Raw genomic sequence first — 20835 nt, 5'->3', positions numbered from 1 at the left:
ATTGCACATGTATACTGCCGTCTACACCTACCTATAGTTGTGGGTCAGACATTGTTTTACTCGGAGAGAATAGAATTTATTTTCCTTTTTAAAGAAACTGGTTGGCATTGTTTTTGAAATTTATATCTAGAGTATGTTCCAAATTCTGTCCCCATCCGCGACAAGATCCACACGCGCCTGATTTTTTCCTTATCGGATGGCTATGTGGCATTTTATTTCTTTTTTGCTTTGGGCCACGCTGCTATATTAGCAGCTTTTTTTAGGAAAATGGTGGGCTTTATTAACTTGTTGATGCAAATAAATCACTGATTACCAAAGATTACAAAGTCATGGACACAAAATGGCAATACATAGCGCCATCATGAACCTTCCTGTGTACTCAACCTCACGTAATTGCCCTTACATATATCTTCACAACAATTTCCTTGAACTCATCATTTCCCTCCTTTACTCCCTAGTAGTAAGACATACACCTGCAGGGAAAGTTCAAAAAACAATTGAAAGAAATATTGCAACGCCGATGCAGCAACAGATAAAAGAAATCCCAAAATCTCAACAGTTTAGGACATTCTAAATCAATTCCTATAAGAGCTCAAGAAAATGTGCAATATGGCTGAATATAAAATGTAGGGAGGCAAGAGGATGGTCCAACTATGAACAAATTGAGGATATAATTAGTGACATACCACATAGCCTCATACTCCAGATCTTTGGCTTCACAGTTGTTTGCGAAGTGGTCACGCACAGGCTTCAAAAAAAAATCGGTACAGCCACTTGTCAGAAAATTAACTTCTGGTACGAAATCTGTCAAAGCGGTCTCGATCGAATTAAGCACAATATTCAAAGCGAAAAACATGGTTGCAAAAGTTAACCGATGCAATGAACATGAAAACCATATCCTACGAACCTCCTAGCCACTAGATCTACAACCATGATAAAACTATTTACCCAGTTCAAATTCTATAACAACTCATAGTATGTGTTCAATCATATATGTACTGTGCAAAGAGAGAAACACATAACAAAGATTGGTGCTATCTTTTGCCTATTTGTACAATATGCATGAGATCACATTTTAACACCCAATTTTATGTGCGCACATAAGAGAACATTTTAATCAGCATGTTCTGAAATGTACATATATGCAGTGATCATCATGGTTGTACAGCCCATTGATAGGAGCATAACATAAAGATCCAATTGAACATTGACAGTTCGTCAGATGAGTTCACTAAATGTCTTCTGCAGTGAAAAAACGGAAAAGGGCTAGAATTCGGGTTATGTAGCCCTAGAATTCACAGTTTTGACGAGTAATCTCTACTAAAAGAATAGGCCAAGTTTTTCATTGGGGGAAATTAGGGGATGGATGTAGCAAGAAAAGATTACCTTCAGAATCTTACTTAGTGCTTCTGTAAGGGCCAGCCTCACCTCAGCGGCATCCAGAGCACCACCTTCATAATCAGTGATAAGCTCTCCCATGTTCTGAAACATCCTACACATAGATAAAACAAGTTGCATCAAGATAAATTATAGCAATCGTTTCGTACTGCCCAGCCGCTGACGAGAAACTTGTTGCCACATAATTATCTCATGGATGATTATTTGTTTAGTTTTGCTCGCTTGGCTACCAAATGCAGAATAACTCAATCATATAAATGTATATTGTATAGATCAACTGGTTCAGGAGGAAACATGTAAAAGTGCTACCACCTTCGTCTCAAATTATATGATGTTGACGCTTTGTCCTAAGTCAAACTTCCTTAAGTTTTTTTTTTTTGAACCAGGAAAGGCCCGAAGGCCTCGAAGCTGCATTAATACATTGCGGTGAGATTACATTTTACATAAGGAGCCCCAACTAATAGTAACAATACAGAACAGCTCCTCTCTTTTGCATAAAGGACCCTAAGAAAACTCTGGAAAAAGCAATCAAGGCCTCCTTCACCGCTGAATCTCTGAGGACTGCCGCCATGGCCATCTTCACTGGTAAGGACGAAACCACTTGTAACCAGGAAGAAGAGGAGCGTCACCGCTAGTCCATCCAAAGGCCTCCACTTGGAGGTTGAGAAAACACCGGAAGACATCACCGGCGTTGATGGTAGCCACCTGATGGCCATCATAGTCTGCGGCCAAACATGGGCCACCGAGTGTGTTCTCCTTGTTGCAGCAGCTTCAGCAATTCCCCGCCTCCATCTAGCTCTTCTCCAAGATCGAGAGAGGCCTCTACTCCCGCCAGCACCAAGCTGGGATGAATAAGAGGACACCACCGATCTGTACAGAGGAGCCAGATCGAAGCCCATACTCAGGACCTTATTTAAGGAGATGCCAATGAAGATCTTCTTCCCCGCCTCAGTCTCCGGCCGATGGAGCTCCATGGAAGGAAGAAGAACCGCTGGAACACCCTGGATCTGGCCCCGGAGATCCAGGACTCTACTCCTAAACAACGGCATAACGCCAACACCAAAGAGCACTACAAGAGGCGAAAATCTACAGTTAATATGTACAAGGGACTCTCCGGCGTCTCTCCTCCGCCATCGCCGGCCGGCTATGCCGCCGGGAAAGGCTCGGGATTGACCCGGCTCCTCACGAGGGACTCTCAAGGGAACGGAAGGTGAGAGCAGGGGAGGGGAAAGGAGTTCGAGTGCTAGTTAATTGAACACACGTATACTAGCAAGGTTAATTAAAACTTCCTTAAGTTTGACCAAGCTTATAATCTAAAGGTACCAACATTTACAACACCATATTAGTTTTATTAGATCTACCATGAAGTATAGCTTCATAATATACTTATCTGCTATTGTAGATATTGTTATATATCTCTATAAATTTGGTCAAACTTAAAGAAATTTTACTTATGACAAAGCTAGAACATCTTACAATTTGAAAAAAAAGGGAGTATTTAGTAACCACACCATAGGAAGAAGAAAGCTCTCATTCTAACAAATCTGTACTAACTGCATACTGACAAACTATGCATGTCATTTGTACTTGCACATACTTCATCACATCCTCAAAAGGATGTAAAGGTACTGTACCGGTTCACATTGTTCAGAGAGAAATTTTACCTGCTACCACCGTTCTCTTCATTCCTAGGTACCTCAAAGTATCCAAACCATGGAAACACAATATATTTGATGTACTGCAGGCATGGGTTGCCTCCTGCAACTTTCGGAGGACAGAAAGCTCTGCTTAGTTTGTCACTTAAATTAGCCTGAAAGAGAGAGATGTTAGATGGAAAAATCAGAAGTGCCCCAAAAAATGCATACAAATATCAAAGATCCATGAAGTGCAGCATATGCCACATCTCTAGTAATGCTACACTGAATGGCAATAACAAAATCCACTTTCGGACTCCACAGTTGCTTAAGAAAGCCAAACAACATTAAGACTCCTGTAGGCTAACTATTGAACCCACATGTTCGGCTTAATATATGAAGCCAAAAATGTAATGGTCATAATCTTGAGGAAAAATATGCGCCAATTTTGGATGCTTTATTTCATCCAAGTCCCTTTTTTTCAATTGAAATGGATCAACAGTAGGGGCATCAAATTTTTTCAGTTTCAGTAGAGGAAAAAGATCGGCAGGTAGTGCAAGCGGTTTCATTAAACAAGAAGGCGGATTTACTTGATCCAACATGAAGTGCTAAGTGACATCCAACGTTGTTTACGCATTTGAGTAATCCATTATTCCGTATGGTGTGTGGTTGCTTTATTTTTCTGGTAATTCAGCACTAAACTACAAGAAAAATTACTTGGCAAAAATGTGAATTCTAGGACTATATAACCCAATTTGAACTGGAAAGTCAAGACTGATAGTAAAAAAACATCTATTACAAGATGTGATTTCTAGGACAACATAACCCAATTTTGTTATCGTGATTAAATTTTTATTCGTTCTGATAAATATCCTAGGAGGAATTAAAATGGTCGTTTCTCCACATTTGTTCTTTTTAGTATTCCATCCGTTCCAAATTAAGTGACTCAGCTTTGTCTAGATACGGATGTATCTACACATTGAAATTCGTCTAGATATATCTGCATCTAGACAAAGCTGTGTGAATTAATTTGGTATGGAGGTAGTATTCAATAAGTTTACAGCATAAAACGACTTATTGAGTACCACGCACTCTGCAGTCTTGAAAGAATAAACTTGACCATATATTTTGTGACTGTGATACCGTAGTGTTGCATAACTAAAAAGTATCTCTACTGACACTGTCAATTCTAAACATTTACAGGTATAGAAGATAATGTTAAACTTCAGAAAAATCTGTAGTATCTCCTTTGGGGAACAAAGGTACTAGCTAAACAGGTATCTTGATAGGACCTTTGACTGTTTGTGATATCATATTCCATTCATTGAAAGGCTTGGGGATAGATAGCTTGAGAATGTAAAACCATACTCAGGACAAATAAAACGAGAATAAGCACAACATGAACAATGTGGCATGCAAGAGTACCTCCCGATCTTCCATGAAGATAGCCCAAGCTGGATCCCCATTCTTACCATATTCAGGGTGTTCTATTAAATTGGGGAGCTTATCTGTACACCAAGTCAAGGATACATGTGCATACTTCGACATGAAAAAAGTAGTACATAAACATGCAAACGAAAACTAAAGGCTGAGTAAGGATACTATGGGACAGAATAATAGGTCTATGTTCATGCTTCATGCCTTTGCAGTACTGTCTAATTAGCTTGTCATGAAGATCCTCTTCATGATCCATGGACAATAGCCATATGTCTGCCTGAAATATTAATAGAAAAGTTTTTATTACAGGCATAATAGAAATATTCTTCATTGCACTACCAAAGGCATCCTCTGTATTTGGGTAGTTATCCCAATACAATATTTTCCTTGGTTTTATAGCAAAACATGGTTCATCCATGACAACTTTGTTAAAACAACGCTGATTACGGAACATGTGAATATAAGAAAAATGATACTTACACAAGAAGGTAAAATTTTAATCCCTTTGGACAAATGAGAGTAAAATGAATAAATGTTAATGTAATAGAAGTTTAGGTCTGCATAACTCATTTTTTGGCCTATAAAATGAGTAAAGTGATGCAGTAAGCTGCGTCTACGAACTTGGCAGGTGTTTGCAATAGATAAATGGCCATGTTTAGGTGCATTGCGCTGTTTAAGTCAGACAATCTAGGTGCAAACCCTACCACTTAAGCAGCTCGCTGCAACCTTGGCATGCATGGCTACCCAAACAATATATTAAAATTGAGCTGTACAACTTCACCAGTCTGCCAAGTTCCAAGGCCAGTAGCACAACCTGCTAAACGCCCTTAACAGGTTTAAATTAACACGGTCAGAGTTTTAAATAATAAATAGTCCCTCCATCCCAAAATATAGGCACGCTTTTTTTTGTTCATGGTCTTTGATGCACAACTTTGACCACTAATATATACAAAATTTTATGGTTTATATGGTATCGTTGCATTTGTCTTGCAAATCTCTTTCATTTCATATATATTTATATAAATTTTGTGGGCATATTATAAGTACAAATTATAGTCAAAGTTATAAGTTGTCGACCTGCGAAATTTAAGGGTGCCTTATATTTTGGGACGGAAGGAGTAAGGGCAAGGCAGCACATTTATTTCTACTTTTTTTTGTTATTAATCCCCCTAATCTAACCAAGTAGTAATTTTGGCTAATCATGTCTGTAGCCAAACACATTATCAGGGTTAAGCTAACAACGCCAGGTTAAGGTTAGCTAACCTAGCCATCTAGGCTACACTGAATCTAGCAAACAGTACTTTTCAAATTTATGGCCCTCATGCTGTCTTTGTATTGGAAGCATATTTGGTTGCTATAACATCACCTCATTTCTTAAACTCTTTTCATAATAATTGTGAAAATTAAAGTTCAAGGAAGCTGATATAGTGCAAATGTTACTGAAATTAGCAACATATGATCAGCATGTTAGTATACTATAACCAACCTTTTGCAATAATATACAAGCAGAGTGCACGCAAGGGGTAAAGAGCTTTGAAGCCGTCACATTTTTGGGGTCATATGAACCAATAATACTTCTGTTAAGCATGAATCGGTCCTCAATTCCACAGCACCTGTTCCTTAAACAACTTAACTTGCTTGTTCCAACAAATGATCTGATAACATAATACTCATAGGGTTGTAAATGAAATGAAACTTGGAAAAGTGTAAATTTAGGAATACCTTATTATCGTCCTCAAAGTATTATTTCTGAAAATATCCATGACAAGTGCCCAGTATTCATCTGAATGGCTATTTATTTCATCGGACAACCATATGAACTCGACCCCGTTAAGGTCCAAGCCAACTGCTTTCCATATCTCAATCATGTAAAGTCCCAAAGTTCGGATTTTGGTTAGATCACCATCAAATTTGTGCTGCATACGAGCAAACCAATCTGCTATCAAGATTTTAACTTTGCAACCAGCTTTAACCATCTTCCTAACATTGATCACCATCATGATCCCCTGCAAGGCGATAACAGATAAATGTAAATCGTTGCACAAATATAATTTGTATGTGAACAGTAAAGACCCCCACTCAGAACTGCTATTACAAGTGAAGCAAAATATCAAGCATAATTGAAGTCCGGACGGTGCATAAATGACAGGTAGACAATTGCCGTATATAGCACATCATTAACACTTACCTCACCGCAAGAATCTATAATTACAAATAATACAATGCCTCCTCTCCCCATGCAAATGACAATAGTCTAAACTTGGCACTGACAAACATGTTGCTAGTGCCTGAGTTACTTACCCAAAATTAAGTTTCTACAAAGTACTTATCTTATAGCACAGCACATGTTCCCATCGAACATCTTCAGCTCCATTCATTTAAATCCATGTGATTACAGAAGTAAGACTCCTATCTTATACTTATCTGATTATTCTCCTACGCATTTGTTTACACATCTGAGAGTTAAAATTTGGCAGACAAGGAAATCGAGGAGAAGATGTGATGCCATGTAGGCAAAACTTGGCCAAATTATCCAAATTGTGCAATATAATAATTCTGACATCCTCTTCTCCCCCTCAAACAGGCAGCCAAATGTGTTTCATTTTGTATTGAGAAGAAAGCAGTGAGATAGCACGAAGTGGCCATTGTTTAAAAAGATCTATGATACAATTATGCTGATATCATTTCTTAGAAAAACTGCACCAAATATTTTATGAAGTTTTTAGTAGCAGCATAGAAGATAAAGTAAAACTTCTGTTACCATACCTGGGCGATATGTACCGAAGGGGAGGGATCACACCAAACATAGCAAACTGGAGCAACCTTCTTGCCCAGTAGCCTCCTAACATCATCCTCATCAATGCTCTCCAAGCCTATGCTCCTAATTATTGCAAACCTCTGATCCAAACTCATCCCGCCAGCATTCCTACACACAAATTCAAATCCATAGATCTTTCACCTGAATTTTTAGTCCAAGATTAGTTCTTCGAAGTTAGCACTTTACCATGTGGTGCAGATTGTCGCCTCTTCCATGGGATTCAAACTGGGTCGCAAACGCAGTCCACTATGTATATATAAAATATATATACAACAAGTACAAGACAACCTGTACATGGCAATAGTAAAATATAATATATATCAGTAATGACTAGAAAGACCATGACTTCATCCCGCCCCCAAAGAAAGAAAAAAGACCTGTAGTTTGTGTGCTCACATTATGACGTTTTAAAATATCTGATCATAGTCTATCGCAAAATTGTTTAACTTGGTAAACACAAAACAGGTCTTTTTGGACTGGTCTTTCGTATAGTTATTTGTTTACCAGTGATGTAGATGTGGTTATTGTCAAACAAATTGGAAAGATTGACCTTGTTATGTTAAATTAGTTGAAATAAATTGGCTTACAACAAGTAGTACTCCCTCCATACCGGTTTATAGGCCCATTACGTGTTTCAAGAAAAACTTTGACCATTAATTTAGTCAACCAAATATAATTTATATGCCTCAAAAATTATACCATTGGATTCGTATGCAAAAGAAGTTTCAAACGGTATAACTTTTGCGGTAAATATTCCATATATTGTTGACCAAATTAATGCTCAAAGTTTTTCTCAAATCTAGAAATGTGCTTATAAACCGGTATGGAGGGAGTATATAGAAATTGTCATTAATTTATTTGGCCCGATATCATTACAAGCTGAGTATGAGACAACTCTACAGCTCAACCTTTAACTCGACTTAGATTATTATTGTATTATTTTTAGTACGAGGCGAGTCTAGCCTAGCACGTTCTGAACTCAACTGGTTTGTAGCCTTGCCTGAAAGCAGTGCAAGAACATAAAACACTTGACAAAAGTTTATGGTTAACAATTTTTTTTTCTCGAACACATGCCAAAGCATGCGTCATAATATATTAGAAAAATACCGTCGAGAAGACGGGAGCATACAGGGAGTAGCAGAGCTAGAAAGGAAAACAAGAAAGAAAGAAAGAAAACTGTACAGGGCTAACTTTGTTAGTCCTAGGGACTTTAGGGGGGTTCTACAACGGGAGGTCTAGCGTGTAAGGGGAGCCGGCGCAGGGCTTTTGCGCCAGCTATCATCCACAGCAGCAGAAACAATAATCGTCTGGCAAAAGAAAACTAAACGTCCGCAGACTGAGGCACAGAGAAAAAAACATGGAAGATTTCGAGACCCCAGATCGATTTACTTACCTGCTGCTGCTATTCTGCAGGTGAAAGATGGTTGTCACCGGCAGAATCGTGAGGCTCACGGAAGACGAGTTTAGATGGCAGCGGCGGCTAAAGTCTCGGAACTTTGATGACGAAGGGTTAGGGGTGCAGACTATATAGTGCTTCTGCAGGGCTGTGGCTAATTCGACTCGGGTACTAATCCGACTCGGGTACTAATCCAAGGAGGGTCGTGATTGGATACAGGTAACCCTGTGGCTGTGTACCTATGTGACCAGAATCCCGATCGATTTGCCTTGGATCCACGGACGCAAAACTATATAGTGGGATTTGTGTGAGAGGATTCGGGTTGGCTGCTCCATTGAAGGGAGTTGGAAGAGGAAGGGGGGCGGGCCGTGTCCTACCAAGAATTTTGGATAAAATTTGATCCCTATAATATTCTTAATAGCCCACTTAATGCATTCGGCTGCCTTTTCCGTCGGCTGTGGACGACCGAGCGTCGTGAGTCACTTCCGGCGGCTACTGTTCCGGCCTCCGCCCCTGCTGCCTCCGCAGACCGCAGCTCCGCTCCCCTCGACTGATACGGCGCTCGGCCGGCCACCGTGAAAGGCTTGAGGCGTTGAGCTCCCGAGGAGCTGAACTCCTGGAGTGCCCTGAATCTGGGCAGAACTCTAAACATGTGCCCGTCGTGGGCATGGCTAGCTCAGCTACGATCCAGCTCCGTGCTCTACTGCATATAAGGGCACACAGACTCACGCAACGAGACTCACTCAAGTGTTTCTTCTACATTAGCTCTGACGCGCACGTATATATAGTCCAGCTACTTAAGCTACACAGACCGTAGCTACTTCTCCAAGCAACAACTAGCTACATGGGGCCCGTTTGGTAGCTTGCATATGATTCTTGCACCACTGCGTTAGCCAGATGGGCTTCCCCACGCATCGCGAATGGGCCATGGGCCATGAAACGCGGGTCGTTTGGTAACATGTGCGGCCTTTTGTGCGCCGGAGAAAAAAGTCATGGCTCATCATTTGGTTGCCCGTTTCCAGCCCAAGTTGCACGCAAGAATACATGAATCAGCTGTTTGGTTGCTCAAATCATAGTTCCATATCCTTACCACAATTTAAATAGGGTGAGATTACCATACCATAGCATGATATATACGATCAGACACCACTCAGAATAACAATATCCTCATGATCACCACGATGAGGAAGGCGATGATGTAATCTTTGATCAGACACCACTCAGAATAACAATATCCTCATAATCACCACGATGAGGAATGCATGTACTTCCTCTGGCGGCAACTGTGCTAATGGCACTGCCTCATCGATGGCCTGATCTTTCAGAAACTCATCTTCCAGGAAGGTGAGATACTCTTGTTCTGCCTCCTCCAATGTTTCATACCCTCGGTAGTTGTTGTTCAAGTAGCCATTGACGTGGTCTTGACAGACCCTCCATGAGTTGTAGATTTCTCGAACCCGTCGATGGAACACCACATACCACTAGCACGGCATAAGAAGAACAAGTAATCGATCACAACCATGAACCAATTCACAACAGAGCAATAGAACCATACAACTGTTAACAACAAATGATAAACTAAAAGGGGCATGCATGATCATTCCAAAAGTGGATCACAAGTTCATCCTACACTACTATGGTGTCATCCTACCACCACAAAAAAAGTGGGTATCATCCTAACACCGCAAGTTCACCATCACCTGAGGGGTTAGTATATACCACCTCATCATAGTTACAAAAGGGGCCATCAAATGTTTTTCATCCCTAGCTACTGCCAGAATGTACACCATCATCATCATCATCACCAGCTCCATGCATGCATCCCCTGAACCACCCCCTCAAGGGCACCACTACACCTTTGAGTGGTACTTGCCAAGGTAGTTCCTTAGCCAGAGGACGCGGTGTGGCTCGATCATGCCGATGAAGCTGGAACCCTGGGCATTGTGGTCGACAAGGTGGCTCAGGGCGGCCATGAGATCATCCTCGACGAAGCCAAGCATGTCCATGAACGCATTGTACATGTCCATGACCGCATTGTATAGATCAGGGTGCATGTCCGTGGGCTTGTTGTCCCTGATAGCATGTGCGACGTCCTTCACAGCAACAGTCATGTTGGTGAAGGCCACCAGCTCGTCTTCAGCGAAGGCGCCTGATGTCTACTCACGCTTCTTTTCCTGTAGACAGTGTTGGGCCTCCAAGAGCAGAGGTTTGTAGAACAGCAGCAAGTTTCCCTTAAGTGAATCACCCAAGGTTTATCGAACTCAGGGAGGAAGAGGTCAAAGATATCCCTCTCAAGCAACCCTGCAATCACAATACAAGAAGTCTCTTGTGTCCCCAACACACCTAATACACGTGTCAGATGTATAGGTGCACTAGTTCGGCGAAGAGATAGTGAAATACAAGTAATATGGATGGATATGAGTGGTAATAGCAATCTGAATAAAATATGACAGCAAGCAAACATGTAGCAAAACAGTAAATAAACGGAGATTCGATGTTTGGAAACAAGGCCTAGGGATCCTACTTTCACTAGTGGACATTCTCAACATTGATCACATAACTGAAACTACTCTACACTCTCTTGTTGGATAACAAACACCATTCATTGTGTAGGGCTACAAGAGCACCTCAATGCCGGAGTTAACAAGCTCCACAACATCCGATGTTCATATTTAAGTAACCTTAGAGTGCATGATAGACCATTGTAATTATACCGAGTACTAACATAGCATGCACACTGTCAACATCAGCTATGAAAGGGGGAATAGATCGCATCAATACTATCATAGTAATAGTTAACTTCATAATCTACAAGAGATCACAATCATAGCTTATACCAAGTACTACATGATGCACACACTGTCAACATTACATCATGGAGGAGGAATAGACTACTTTAATAACATCACTAGAGTAGCACATAGATGATATTCAACTAGATCACAAAGAGACAGATGAACCACATAGCTACGGTAGAGCCCCCAGCCCCGGGGGAGAACTACTCCCTCCTCATCATGGGAGACAGCGATGGAAATGAAGATGGCGGTGGTGTCGATGGAGATGCCTTCCGGGGGCACTTCCCCGTCCTGGCGGCGTGTGATGACCCACAAGTATAGGGGGTGTATCGTAGTATTTTCGATAAGTAAGAATGTCGATCCCAACGAGGAGCAGAAGGTGTTGACAAGCAGTTCGATGAAGGATTCACTGTAAATGCTCACAGACAAGTATTCAGAGAGTTTTGATGTAGCAGTTGAATAAAGTACGAGTAAGTAAAGTGCGAGAGTAACAATTGCAGCGAGTGGCCCAATCCTTTTTAGCACAAAGGACAAGCCGGTTTGTTTACTTATAATGACCAAACGTTCTTGAGGACACACGGGATTTTAGTCTAGTGCTTTCGTTTCATATAGCTAATTAATCTTCATTGTTTTGATAAGTGTTGTGTGGGTGAACCTATGCTAATGCACCGCTCTTCCTAGGACTAATACATACTTGTGATTATACCCCTTGCAAGCATCCGCAACTACAAGAAAGTAATTAAGATAAATCTAACCACAGCCTTAAACTCTGAGATCCTGCTATCCCTCCTGCATCGATATACCAACGGGGGTTCAGGTTTCTGTCACTCCGGCAACCCCGCAATTGGCAAACAAGTACAAGATGTATTCCCCTAGGCCCATAAAGGTGAAGTATCATGTAGTCGACGTTCACATGACACCACTAGAAGAATAACACCACAACTTAAATATCATAACATTGAATATTAGTCAACCATAATTCACTACTAACATTTAGACTTCACCCATGTCCTCAAGAACTAAACGAACTACTCACGAGACATCATATGGAACATGATCAGAGGTGATATGATGATGAATAACAATCTGAACATAAACCTTGGTTCAATGGTTTCACTCAATAGCATCAATAACAAGTAGAAATCAATACCGGGAGAGTTTCCCCTATCAAACAATCAAGACCCAACCCAAATTGTTACAGCGGTGACGATGTGCAGCGGTGGAGACGACGGTGATGATGATGGAGATGATGACGATGGTGATGGAGATGATGTCCAGCTTGATGACGGTGACGATGGCGTCGATTTGCCCCTCCGGGAGGGAATTTCCCCGGTGGATCTCAGCCTGCCGGAGAGCTCTTTTCTCTCTGGTGTTCTCCGCCTCGCAGAGGCGGCTGTGACTCTTCGCGACTGTCCCCCCGGAGCTTAGGTTTTTGGGACGAGAAATACGCGAAGGAGAGGAGGCCAGAGGGGGCTGTGGGCCCCCTCCCCACAAGGCGGCGCGGCCAGGCCTTGGCCCGCGCCGGCCTGTGAGGTGGGCCCACGGCGGCCCTCCTCGGCTCCCCCTTCTGGCTCCCTTCGTCTTCTGGAAAAATAGGAATTTTCATATAATTTCCGTCAATTGTTGATCTTCCGAAATATTGCATTCTGACGGCGCTTTTTCCAGCAGAATCCTGACTCCGGTGCGCGATTCTCCAATAATCATGAAACATGCAAAATAGATGAAATAACATAAGTATCATCTCCAAATATGAAATATATCAATGAATAACAGCAAATTATGATATAAAATAGTGGTGCAAAATGGACGTATCAACCCCCCCCCCCCCAAGCTTAGACTTCGCTTGTCCCCAAGCGAAACTGAACTCGGTAAACAGGACCACATGTTTATGGAGTGAAGAGTCGATAAATAAAATACGGACAAGAAGCATCATATTCATTCACACAAGACATTCTAGTAAACAACTTCCTCATATAATTCAACTTGAAACAAGTAGAAGGTAATCACAAATAAAGGTGCATAAGAAATCATAATTGGTGATGGCAAACTTCGTTCTTGGTCAGAGAACAATTAACAGGTTATACTTATCTATTGAGCAACGCTCTCATGTTAAAGTTTATATGGCACAACTTGCATACTCAATCATAATAATCTCCTCATAATCATTGATAACTTTCAAAGCTATATTCATTCGGATAAAACTTGTACTAAACAAGGAAGAGTAAAAGACATGATGAAGTAAATCACAATATAGATGGTTTGATCACAACAACTCAAATGCTTGCTTAAGATGGAGAGAAATAGGTTTACTGACTCAACATAAAGTAAAAGACAGGCCCTTCGCAGAGGGAAGCAGGGATTAAATCATGTGCTAGAGCTTTTTCAGTTTTGAAATCATATAAAGAGAATAAAAGTAACATTTTGAGAGGTGTTTGTTGTTGTCAATGAATGGTAGCGGGTACTCTAACCCCCTTGCCGGACAAACTCTCGAAGAGCGGCTCCCATAAAGTTTTATTTTAGGTGGGCACTCCTCCCAACCTTTGCTTTCACAAGCCACGGCTAACCGAATCCTCGGGTGCCTGCCAACAATCTCATACCATGAAGGAGTGCCCTTTTATTTTAGTTTTATTTAGATGACACTCCTCCCCTACTTTGCTTTCTCAAGCCATGGCTAACCGAATCCTCGGGTGCCTTCCAACAATCACATACCATGGAGGAGTGTCTATTTATAAAATTATGAAGGTTAATTAATCGGGGCTGGGAACCCCATTGCCAGCTCTTTATGCAAAGTTATTGGATAAGCGAATGAAGCCACTAGTCCATTGGTGAAAGTTGCCCAACAAGATTGAAAGATAAAACACCACATACTTCCTCATGAGCTATAAAACATTGACACAAATAAGGGATGATAAATTTTGAATTGTTTAAAGGTAGCACACGAAGTATTTACTTGGAATGGCAGGAAATACCATGTAGTAGGTAGTTATGGTGGACACAAATGGCATAGATTCGGGTTAAGGTTTGGATGCACGAGAAGCATTCCCTCTCAGTACAGGTTTTTGGCTAGCAAGGTTAATTAGCAAGCATAAGAGTTGAGGGAAACAAACAAATATACATGTGATAGAAACAATCATGCATCTTCCTTGTAAGCACAAACAATTTTAACTTCAGAATAATAAGCTATGAGCTAACAAGAAAGGAAGACAATGAAACAACTACATGTATTTCTCTTTTCTACTTAAACCTCAAGGTGTTATTGCTATTGACCAATGCTAAGTTTGCCAAAACCAAATAGATTTATTCAATGCTCCCAAAGTGATACCCATACTAATGACAAGATCAATCATATAATAGAGATTGCAACTAAAATAAGATGTGCAATATGTAAATGATAAGACTTCTCATTAATATTTCATAACGATAACTCACACCAAGGGATACATAGACAACCAACTAAAGGAGAGATACTTCCACACTGCAACCCATCTTATATGATAACTTCCCTAATCATGATATGACACTACTTGATATTAAAAGTAAAAGATGGTGATGATATGATACCGCGGCACTCCCCCAAGCTTGGAACAAACCAAGGGGATGCCAATACCGATGATGAATTACTCCCTCGGCGGTGGTGGTGATGAATTCTTGACAAGCTTCTCAACAAGCTCCTGAAGCTCATCAATCTTGTACATGAGGTTGCGGATCATCTCCGAATTGTGCTTGACGCGGTTAAGAAGTATGTCCGACGGCGAGTCCCAACTCTTGGAGTTATTTCCCCACTCTTCAACTTTAGGCTTCATCCTTCCTGCAGTGTTAGAACGATCTATATCCCAATTGCTAGGCAATGCTGCCTTGGGAGTCCTTTCAATTTGACTGTTGTAAATTAGATTGCGGAAGGGGTGATAAGTGCCTGAAGAAGATGTCTTTGGAGCTAGGTAATGACGTGGAATCCTTCCTCCGGTGCGAATTCTTGCGCTCCTCTTTGCACTAAAAGGGTTATCCACCACCTCGATGCTTGCGATGGTAGCACGCGGGTATGCGCGCGAGTCTTCCTCCACTTCTTCTTCATCTTCTTCCTTGACGCTCTCGTCCACCTCTTTCCACTCGGGATCTTGAATCTCTTCATCCGAAAGCCCCTTGCCCTTGTTGTTGGAAACCATGATGCTTCTAGATTCAAAATAGATCCTGGCACAAACAGCTCGAAACAAAACACGTCGAGAAAACGATATACGAACCTCCAGGGGTCCGGGGGATTATATAGCAGGAATTTTTACGACATAAGGAAAGTACCAGGTCGAACCAGAGTCCGAGAGGGACGACGAGGTGGCCACCTCATAGGGCGGCGCGGCCATGCTGGGGCCCGCGCCGGCCTATGGGGGCACGCCCTCTTGCGTCTCCTCCACTCCGTTTCGATCTCGTAATTTTTCATATTTTCCAAAAACAACAAAAACATTGTTCGAAAAGTAAAACGCAAACTTTTCATTACCAGTACTGTTACCTATTCAAAGTCGAACTTTGGCGGACTGTCAATTTGACCTTTGATGAAAGCCTCCGGTGTTTCCACTAGAATAACATCAACATCTTCATTACAAGAATCACCTCCTCAACGACATATGGTCCTTCCCATTTCGAGAGTAATTTCCCTGCAAAGAATCTGAGACGAGACCGATACAATATGACTTTATCCCCAATATTAAATTCTCTTTTGATAATTCTTCTATCGTTACATTTCTTAACTTTCTCCTTAAAGAGTTTAGCATTTTCATAAGCTTCACTTCTCCATTCATCTAGAGAACTCAATTGTAGCAATCTTTTCTTACCGGCAAGTTTAGGATCTTTATTTAGTTCTCTTACAGCCCAATAAGCTTTGTGCTCTAGTTCTAAAGGTAAATGACAAGCTTTTCCATAAACCATTTTATAAGGTGACATTCCCATGGGATTTTTATAAGCAGTTCTATAAGCCCATAGTGCTTCCTTCAATTTACTAGCCCAGTTCTTTCTAGTTTTATTAACAGTCTTTTCCAAGATAGATTTAATCTCTCTATTTGATAATTCTACTTGCCCACTAGTTTGAGGATGATAAGCGGAAGCAATTCTATGATTAATACCATATTTAGCAAGAGTTTTTCTAAAACCACCATGAATAAAATGAGAACCTCCATCAGTCATAATATATCTAGGAACTCCAAATCGAGGAAAAATAATATCTAAAAGCATTCTTAAAGAGGTCTCACCATCAGAACTTTTTGTAGGTATGGCTTCCACCCATTTAGTAACATAATCAACAGCAACGAGTATATGAGTGTTACCTTCTGAAGAGGGAAAAGGTCCCATGAAGTCAAATCCCCAACAATCAAATGGTTCAATAACAAGAGTATAATTCATAGGCATTTCATTGCGTCTAGAGATATTACCAACCCTCTAACATTCATCACAAGATAAAATAAACTTCCTTGCATCCTTGAAGAGAGTTGGCCAATAAAAACCTGATTGTAGAACCTTTTGTGCGGTTCTATCTCCGGCGTGATGTCCTCCATAAGCACTACCATGACATTTACTCAATATCTCCTGTTGTTCATATTCGGGAACACATCTTCGCAGAATACCATCCACTCCTTCTTTATATAAGTGTGGGTCATCCCAAAAATAATGCCTCAAGTCATAAAAGAATTTCCTCCTTTGCTGGGCTGAAAAGGTTGGAGGCAAGTACTTGGAAACAATAAAGTTAGCATAATCAGCATGCCAAGGGCTATCTCGCGAGCTCACCTTTATTATAGCCAATTGTTCATTTGGAAAACTATCATTAACAGGAACAGAATCATAAGCAATATTTTCCAATGTAGACAAGTTATCAGCAACAGGATTATCAGCACCTTTCCTATCTACAATATGCAAATCAAATTCTTGCAACAGAAGCACCCATCTAATAAGCCTTGGATTAGCATCTTTCTTTTGCATAAGGTATCTAATTGCAGCATGATCAGTATGAATTGTAACTTTTGAATCAACAATATAAGATCTAAACTTATCACAAGCAAATACTATAGCTAACAATTCTTTTTCAGTAGTAGCATAATTTCTTTGAGCAGCATCAATGGTTTTACTAGCATAATGAATAACATTCAATTTTTTATCTACTCGCTGTCCAAGAACAGCGCCTACAGCAAAATCACTAGCATCACACATAATTTCAAAAGGTAAGTTCCAATCAGGAGGTTCGACTATAGGAGCAGTTGTTAAGGCTTTCTTTAGAGTTTCAAAAGCTTCCTTACAATCATCATAAAAAACAAAAGGTACATCTTTTTGAAGAAGATTAGTAAGAGGTTTTGAAATCTTGGAAAAATCTTTAATAAACCTCCTATAAAACCCAGCGTGACCAAGAACACTACGAATACCTTTAACATCCCTAGGATAGGGCATCTTCTCAATTGCTTCAACTTTAGCTCTATCAACTTCAATACCTCTCTCGGAAATTTTATGTCCCAATACAATTCCTTCATTAACCATAAAGTGGCATTTCTCCCAATTAAGAACAAGGTTAGTTTCTTCACATCTCTGCAAAACTTTATCAAGGTTCCGCAAGCAATTATCAAAAGAATTCCCATAGACAGAAAAATCATCCATGAATACCTCTACAATATTCTCGCAAAAGCCATGAAAAATAGCAGACATGCATCTTTGAAAAGTAGCAGGAGCATTACATAAACCAAAAGGCATGCATCTATAAGCATAAGTTCCATAGGGACAAGTGAAAGTGGTTTTCTCTTGATCCTTAGTTTTAACAGCAATTTGTGAAAACCCAGAATAACCATCAAGAAAGCAAAAATGAGTATTTTTAGATAACCTTTCTAACATTTGATCAATAAAAGGCAAAGGGTAATGATCTTTCTTAGTAACCTTATTAACTTTTCGATAATCAATGCACATTCTATACCCTACAACTACTCTTTGAGGGATGAGCTCATCATTATCATTAGGCACAACAGTCATTCCTCCTTTCTTAGGAACACAATGCACAGGACTAACCCATCTACTATCAGCAATAGGATATATAATACCAGCTTCAAGAAGTCTTAATACCTCATTCCTTACCACATCCTTCATCTTAGGAATTAGACGACGCTGATGTTCAACAACAGGCGTTGCATCATCTTCCATATGAATGGCATGTTGGCAAATAGAGGGAGAAATCCCCTTCAAGTCATCAAGAGTGTAGCCAATAGCTCCTCGGTGTTTCTTCAGTATTTCCAATAACCTTTCCTCTTCAAACTCTGAAAGCTTAGAACTAGTAATAACAGGATATATTTTCTTATCATCAATATGAGCATATTTAAGATTATCAGGCAATGGTTTTAAATCAAAAATAGGATCTTCTTTTGGTGGTAGTGTTGTACCCAGATCTTCTACCGGTAAATCATGCTTAAGAATAGGTTGACGAAGGAAAATTTCATCAAGCTCATTTCTTTCTTCCCTAAAGACTTCACTCTCACTATTCTCCAAATGTTGCTGCAAAGGATTATTAGGAGCAAGAGCAATAGATGCACACTGTTCAACTCTAAAATCATTATTAGGCGAATCAGCTTTATAATGAGTTTTGGCAAATTTAGAGAAATTAAACTCATAAGATTCACCAGCAAATTTAGTCAAAATTTTCTCTTTCTTGCAATCTATAACAGCTTCACAAGTATTTAGAAAAGGTCTACCAAAAATGATAGGACAATATTTACTAGCAGCAGAACCAAGTACCAAAAAGTCAGCAGGATATTTAATCCTACCACATAGAACTTCCACATCTCGAACAATACCAATTGGAGAAATAGTTTCTCTATTAGCCAGCCGAATAACCACATCAATATCTTCAAGTTCACAAGAACCAATTTCGTGCATAATCTCCGTGTAAAGCTCATAAGGAATAGCACTAATACTTGCACCAATATCACATAAACCATAATAACAATGATCGCCAATTCTAACAGATAGCATAGGAACACTAGCTTTCCTAGACTTATTAGGATGTGAAACAATATTAGAAGCATCTTCACAGAAAATAATATGACCATCTTCCACATTTTCAGTCACAAGATCTTTAACAATTGCAATAGCAGGTTCAACTTTCATTTTCTCTTCAGGTTCTATAGGTTTCTTTTCACTTTTATGAATCGCACTATTTATAACAGAGTACTCCTTCATTTTAGCAGGGAAAGGAGTTTTTTCAATATAAGCTTCAGGAATAACATGATCAACAGTTTCAACTACAACGCATTTATTTATAGATGAATCAATTTTATCTTTATACGGTTCATGATACTTATCAAAATTCTTCTTAGGCAATTCATAATGAGAGGCAAAAGCTTTATAAAGATTTGCAGCAACTTGAGAATCAAGACCATAAGTAGCACTCATATTACGAAATTTATCAGTATCCATAAAAGCTTCAATGCATTTATAATCATAATTTATACCTGATTCTCTATCTTTGTCGTTCTCCCATCCTTCAGTATTCTCCTGGATCTGATTAAGAAGGTCCCTCTTAAACTCTTCTTTGTTGCGTGTAAATGATCCAGAACAAGAAGTATCCAGCAAGGTCTTGTCTTCAAAAGAAAGTCTTGCATAGAAATTATCAATAATAATATTACCAGGAAGCTCATGAATGGGGCATTTGAGCATTAAAGACTTCAATCTCCCCCACGCTTGGGAAATACTCTCTCCATCATGAGGCCAAAAGTTATATATGCGGTTCCGATCTTTGTGAATTTCACTTGGAGGATAGAACTTAGAATAAAATCGGGGCACAATATCATTCCATTCAACAGAATCCCCATTATCCAGTAATTTATACCAATGCACCGCTTTACCAGACAATGATATAGAGAATAATTTCTTCCTCACTTCATCCATAGCAATACCTGCACACTTGAATAAACCGCATAATTCATGTAAGAACAGTAAATGATCTCCAGGATGGACAGTTCCATCCCCTGTATAACGGTTATCCACAACACGTTCAATAATTTTCATAGGTATTTTGTATGGTATTTCTTACTCACCTGGCGCCTCATCCACTACCTTTGCAGCAGTAGTAGATTTTCCAAATAAAAATTCAAGAGAAGATCTCTCCATAATGAATTATGGCAGCAGGCAGAAATAAAATCAGCACAAACAGTAAAAGTTTCCCTTACCAATTCCACTTACCAATAGCGCTTCACTCCCCGGCAACGGCGCCAGAAAATAGTCTTGATGACCCACAAGTATAGGGGGTGTATCATAGTATTTTCGATAAGTAAGAATGTCGATCCCAACGAGGAGCAGAAGGTGTTGACAAGCAGTTCGATGAAGGATTCACTGTAAATGCTC

At 40.1% G+C, this 20835-nt stretch overlaps 1 protein-coding gene across 1 annotated transcript; it reads right to left on the bottom strand.

Annotated features, from left to right (window-relative positions):
- Positions 1–276: 276 nt before the first annotated feature.
- LOC127292404 (tyrosine--tRNA ligase 1, cytoplasmic-like) lies at positions 277–9065 on the bottom strand. Its single transcript, XM_051321790.2, has 11 exons — positions 8681–9065; positions 7474–7575; positions 7236–7395; positions 6192–6475; positions 5956–6082; positions 4635–4746; positions 4458–4540; positions 3063–3208; positions 1387–1492; positions 687–748; positions 277–473 (listed from the first exon to the last, which is right to left on the bottom strand). Exons 2-11 carry the CDS (start codon positions 7500–7502, stop codon positions 455–457), a joined length of 1128 nt encoding a protein of 375 aa, XP_051177750.1. The 5' UTR covers positions 7503–7575; positions 8681–9065; the 3' UTR covers positions 277–454.
- Positions 9066–20835: the final 11770 nt, after the last annotated feature.

The sequence above is a fragment of the Lolium perenne genome, chromosome 4, assembly GCF_019359855.2.
Source record: "Lolium perenne isolate Kyuss_39 chromosome 4, Kyuss_2.0, whole genome shotgun sequence".
Taxonomy (NCBI): domain Eukaryota; kingdom Viridiplantae; phylum Streptophyta; class Magnoliopsida; order Poales; family Poaceae; genus Lolium; species Lolium perenne.
The sequence above is the reverse complement of the archived record's forward strand: the minus strand, read 5'-3'. Positions and strand labels throughout refer to the sequence as shown.

Coding starts and splice junctions, on each gene's coding strand:
- LOC127292404 (XM_051321790.2), bottom strand. CDS start 7,502: ATGGAAGAGGCGACAATCTGCACCACATG. Junction 6,083..6,191: donor ACTTTGAGGACGATAATAAG/GTATTCCTAAAT, acceptor TTTAAGGAACAG/GTGCTGTGGAATTGAGGACC. Junction 749..1,386: donor CACTAAGTAAGATTCTGAAG/GTAATCTTTTCT, acceptor TTTTTTTTGAAG/CCTGTGCGTGACCACTTCGC.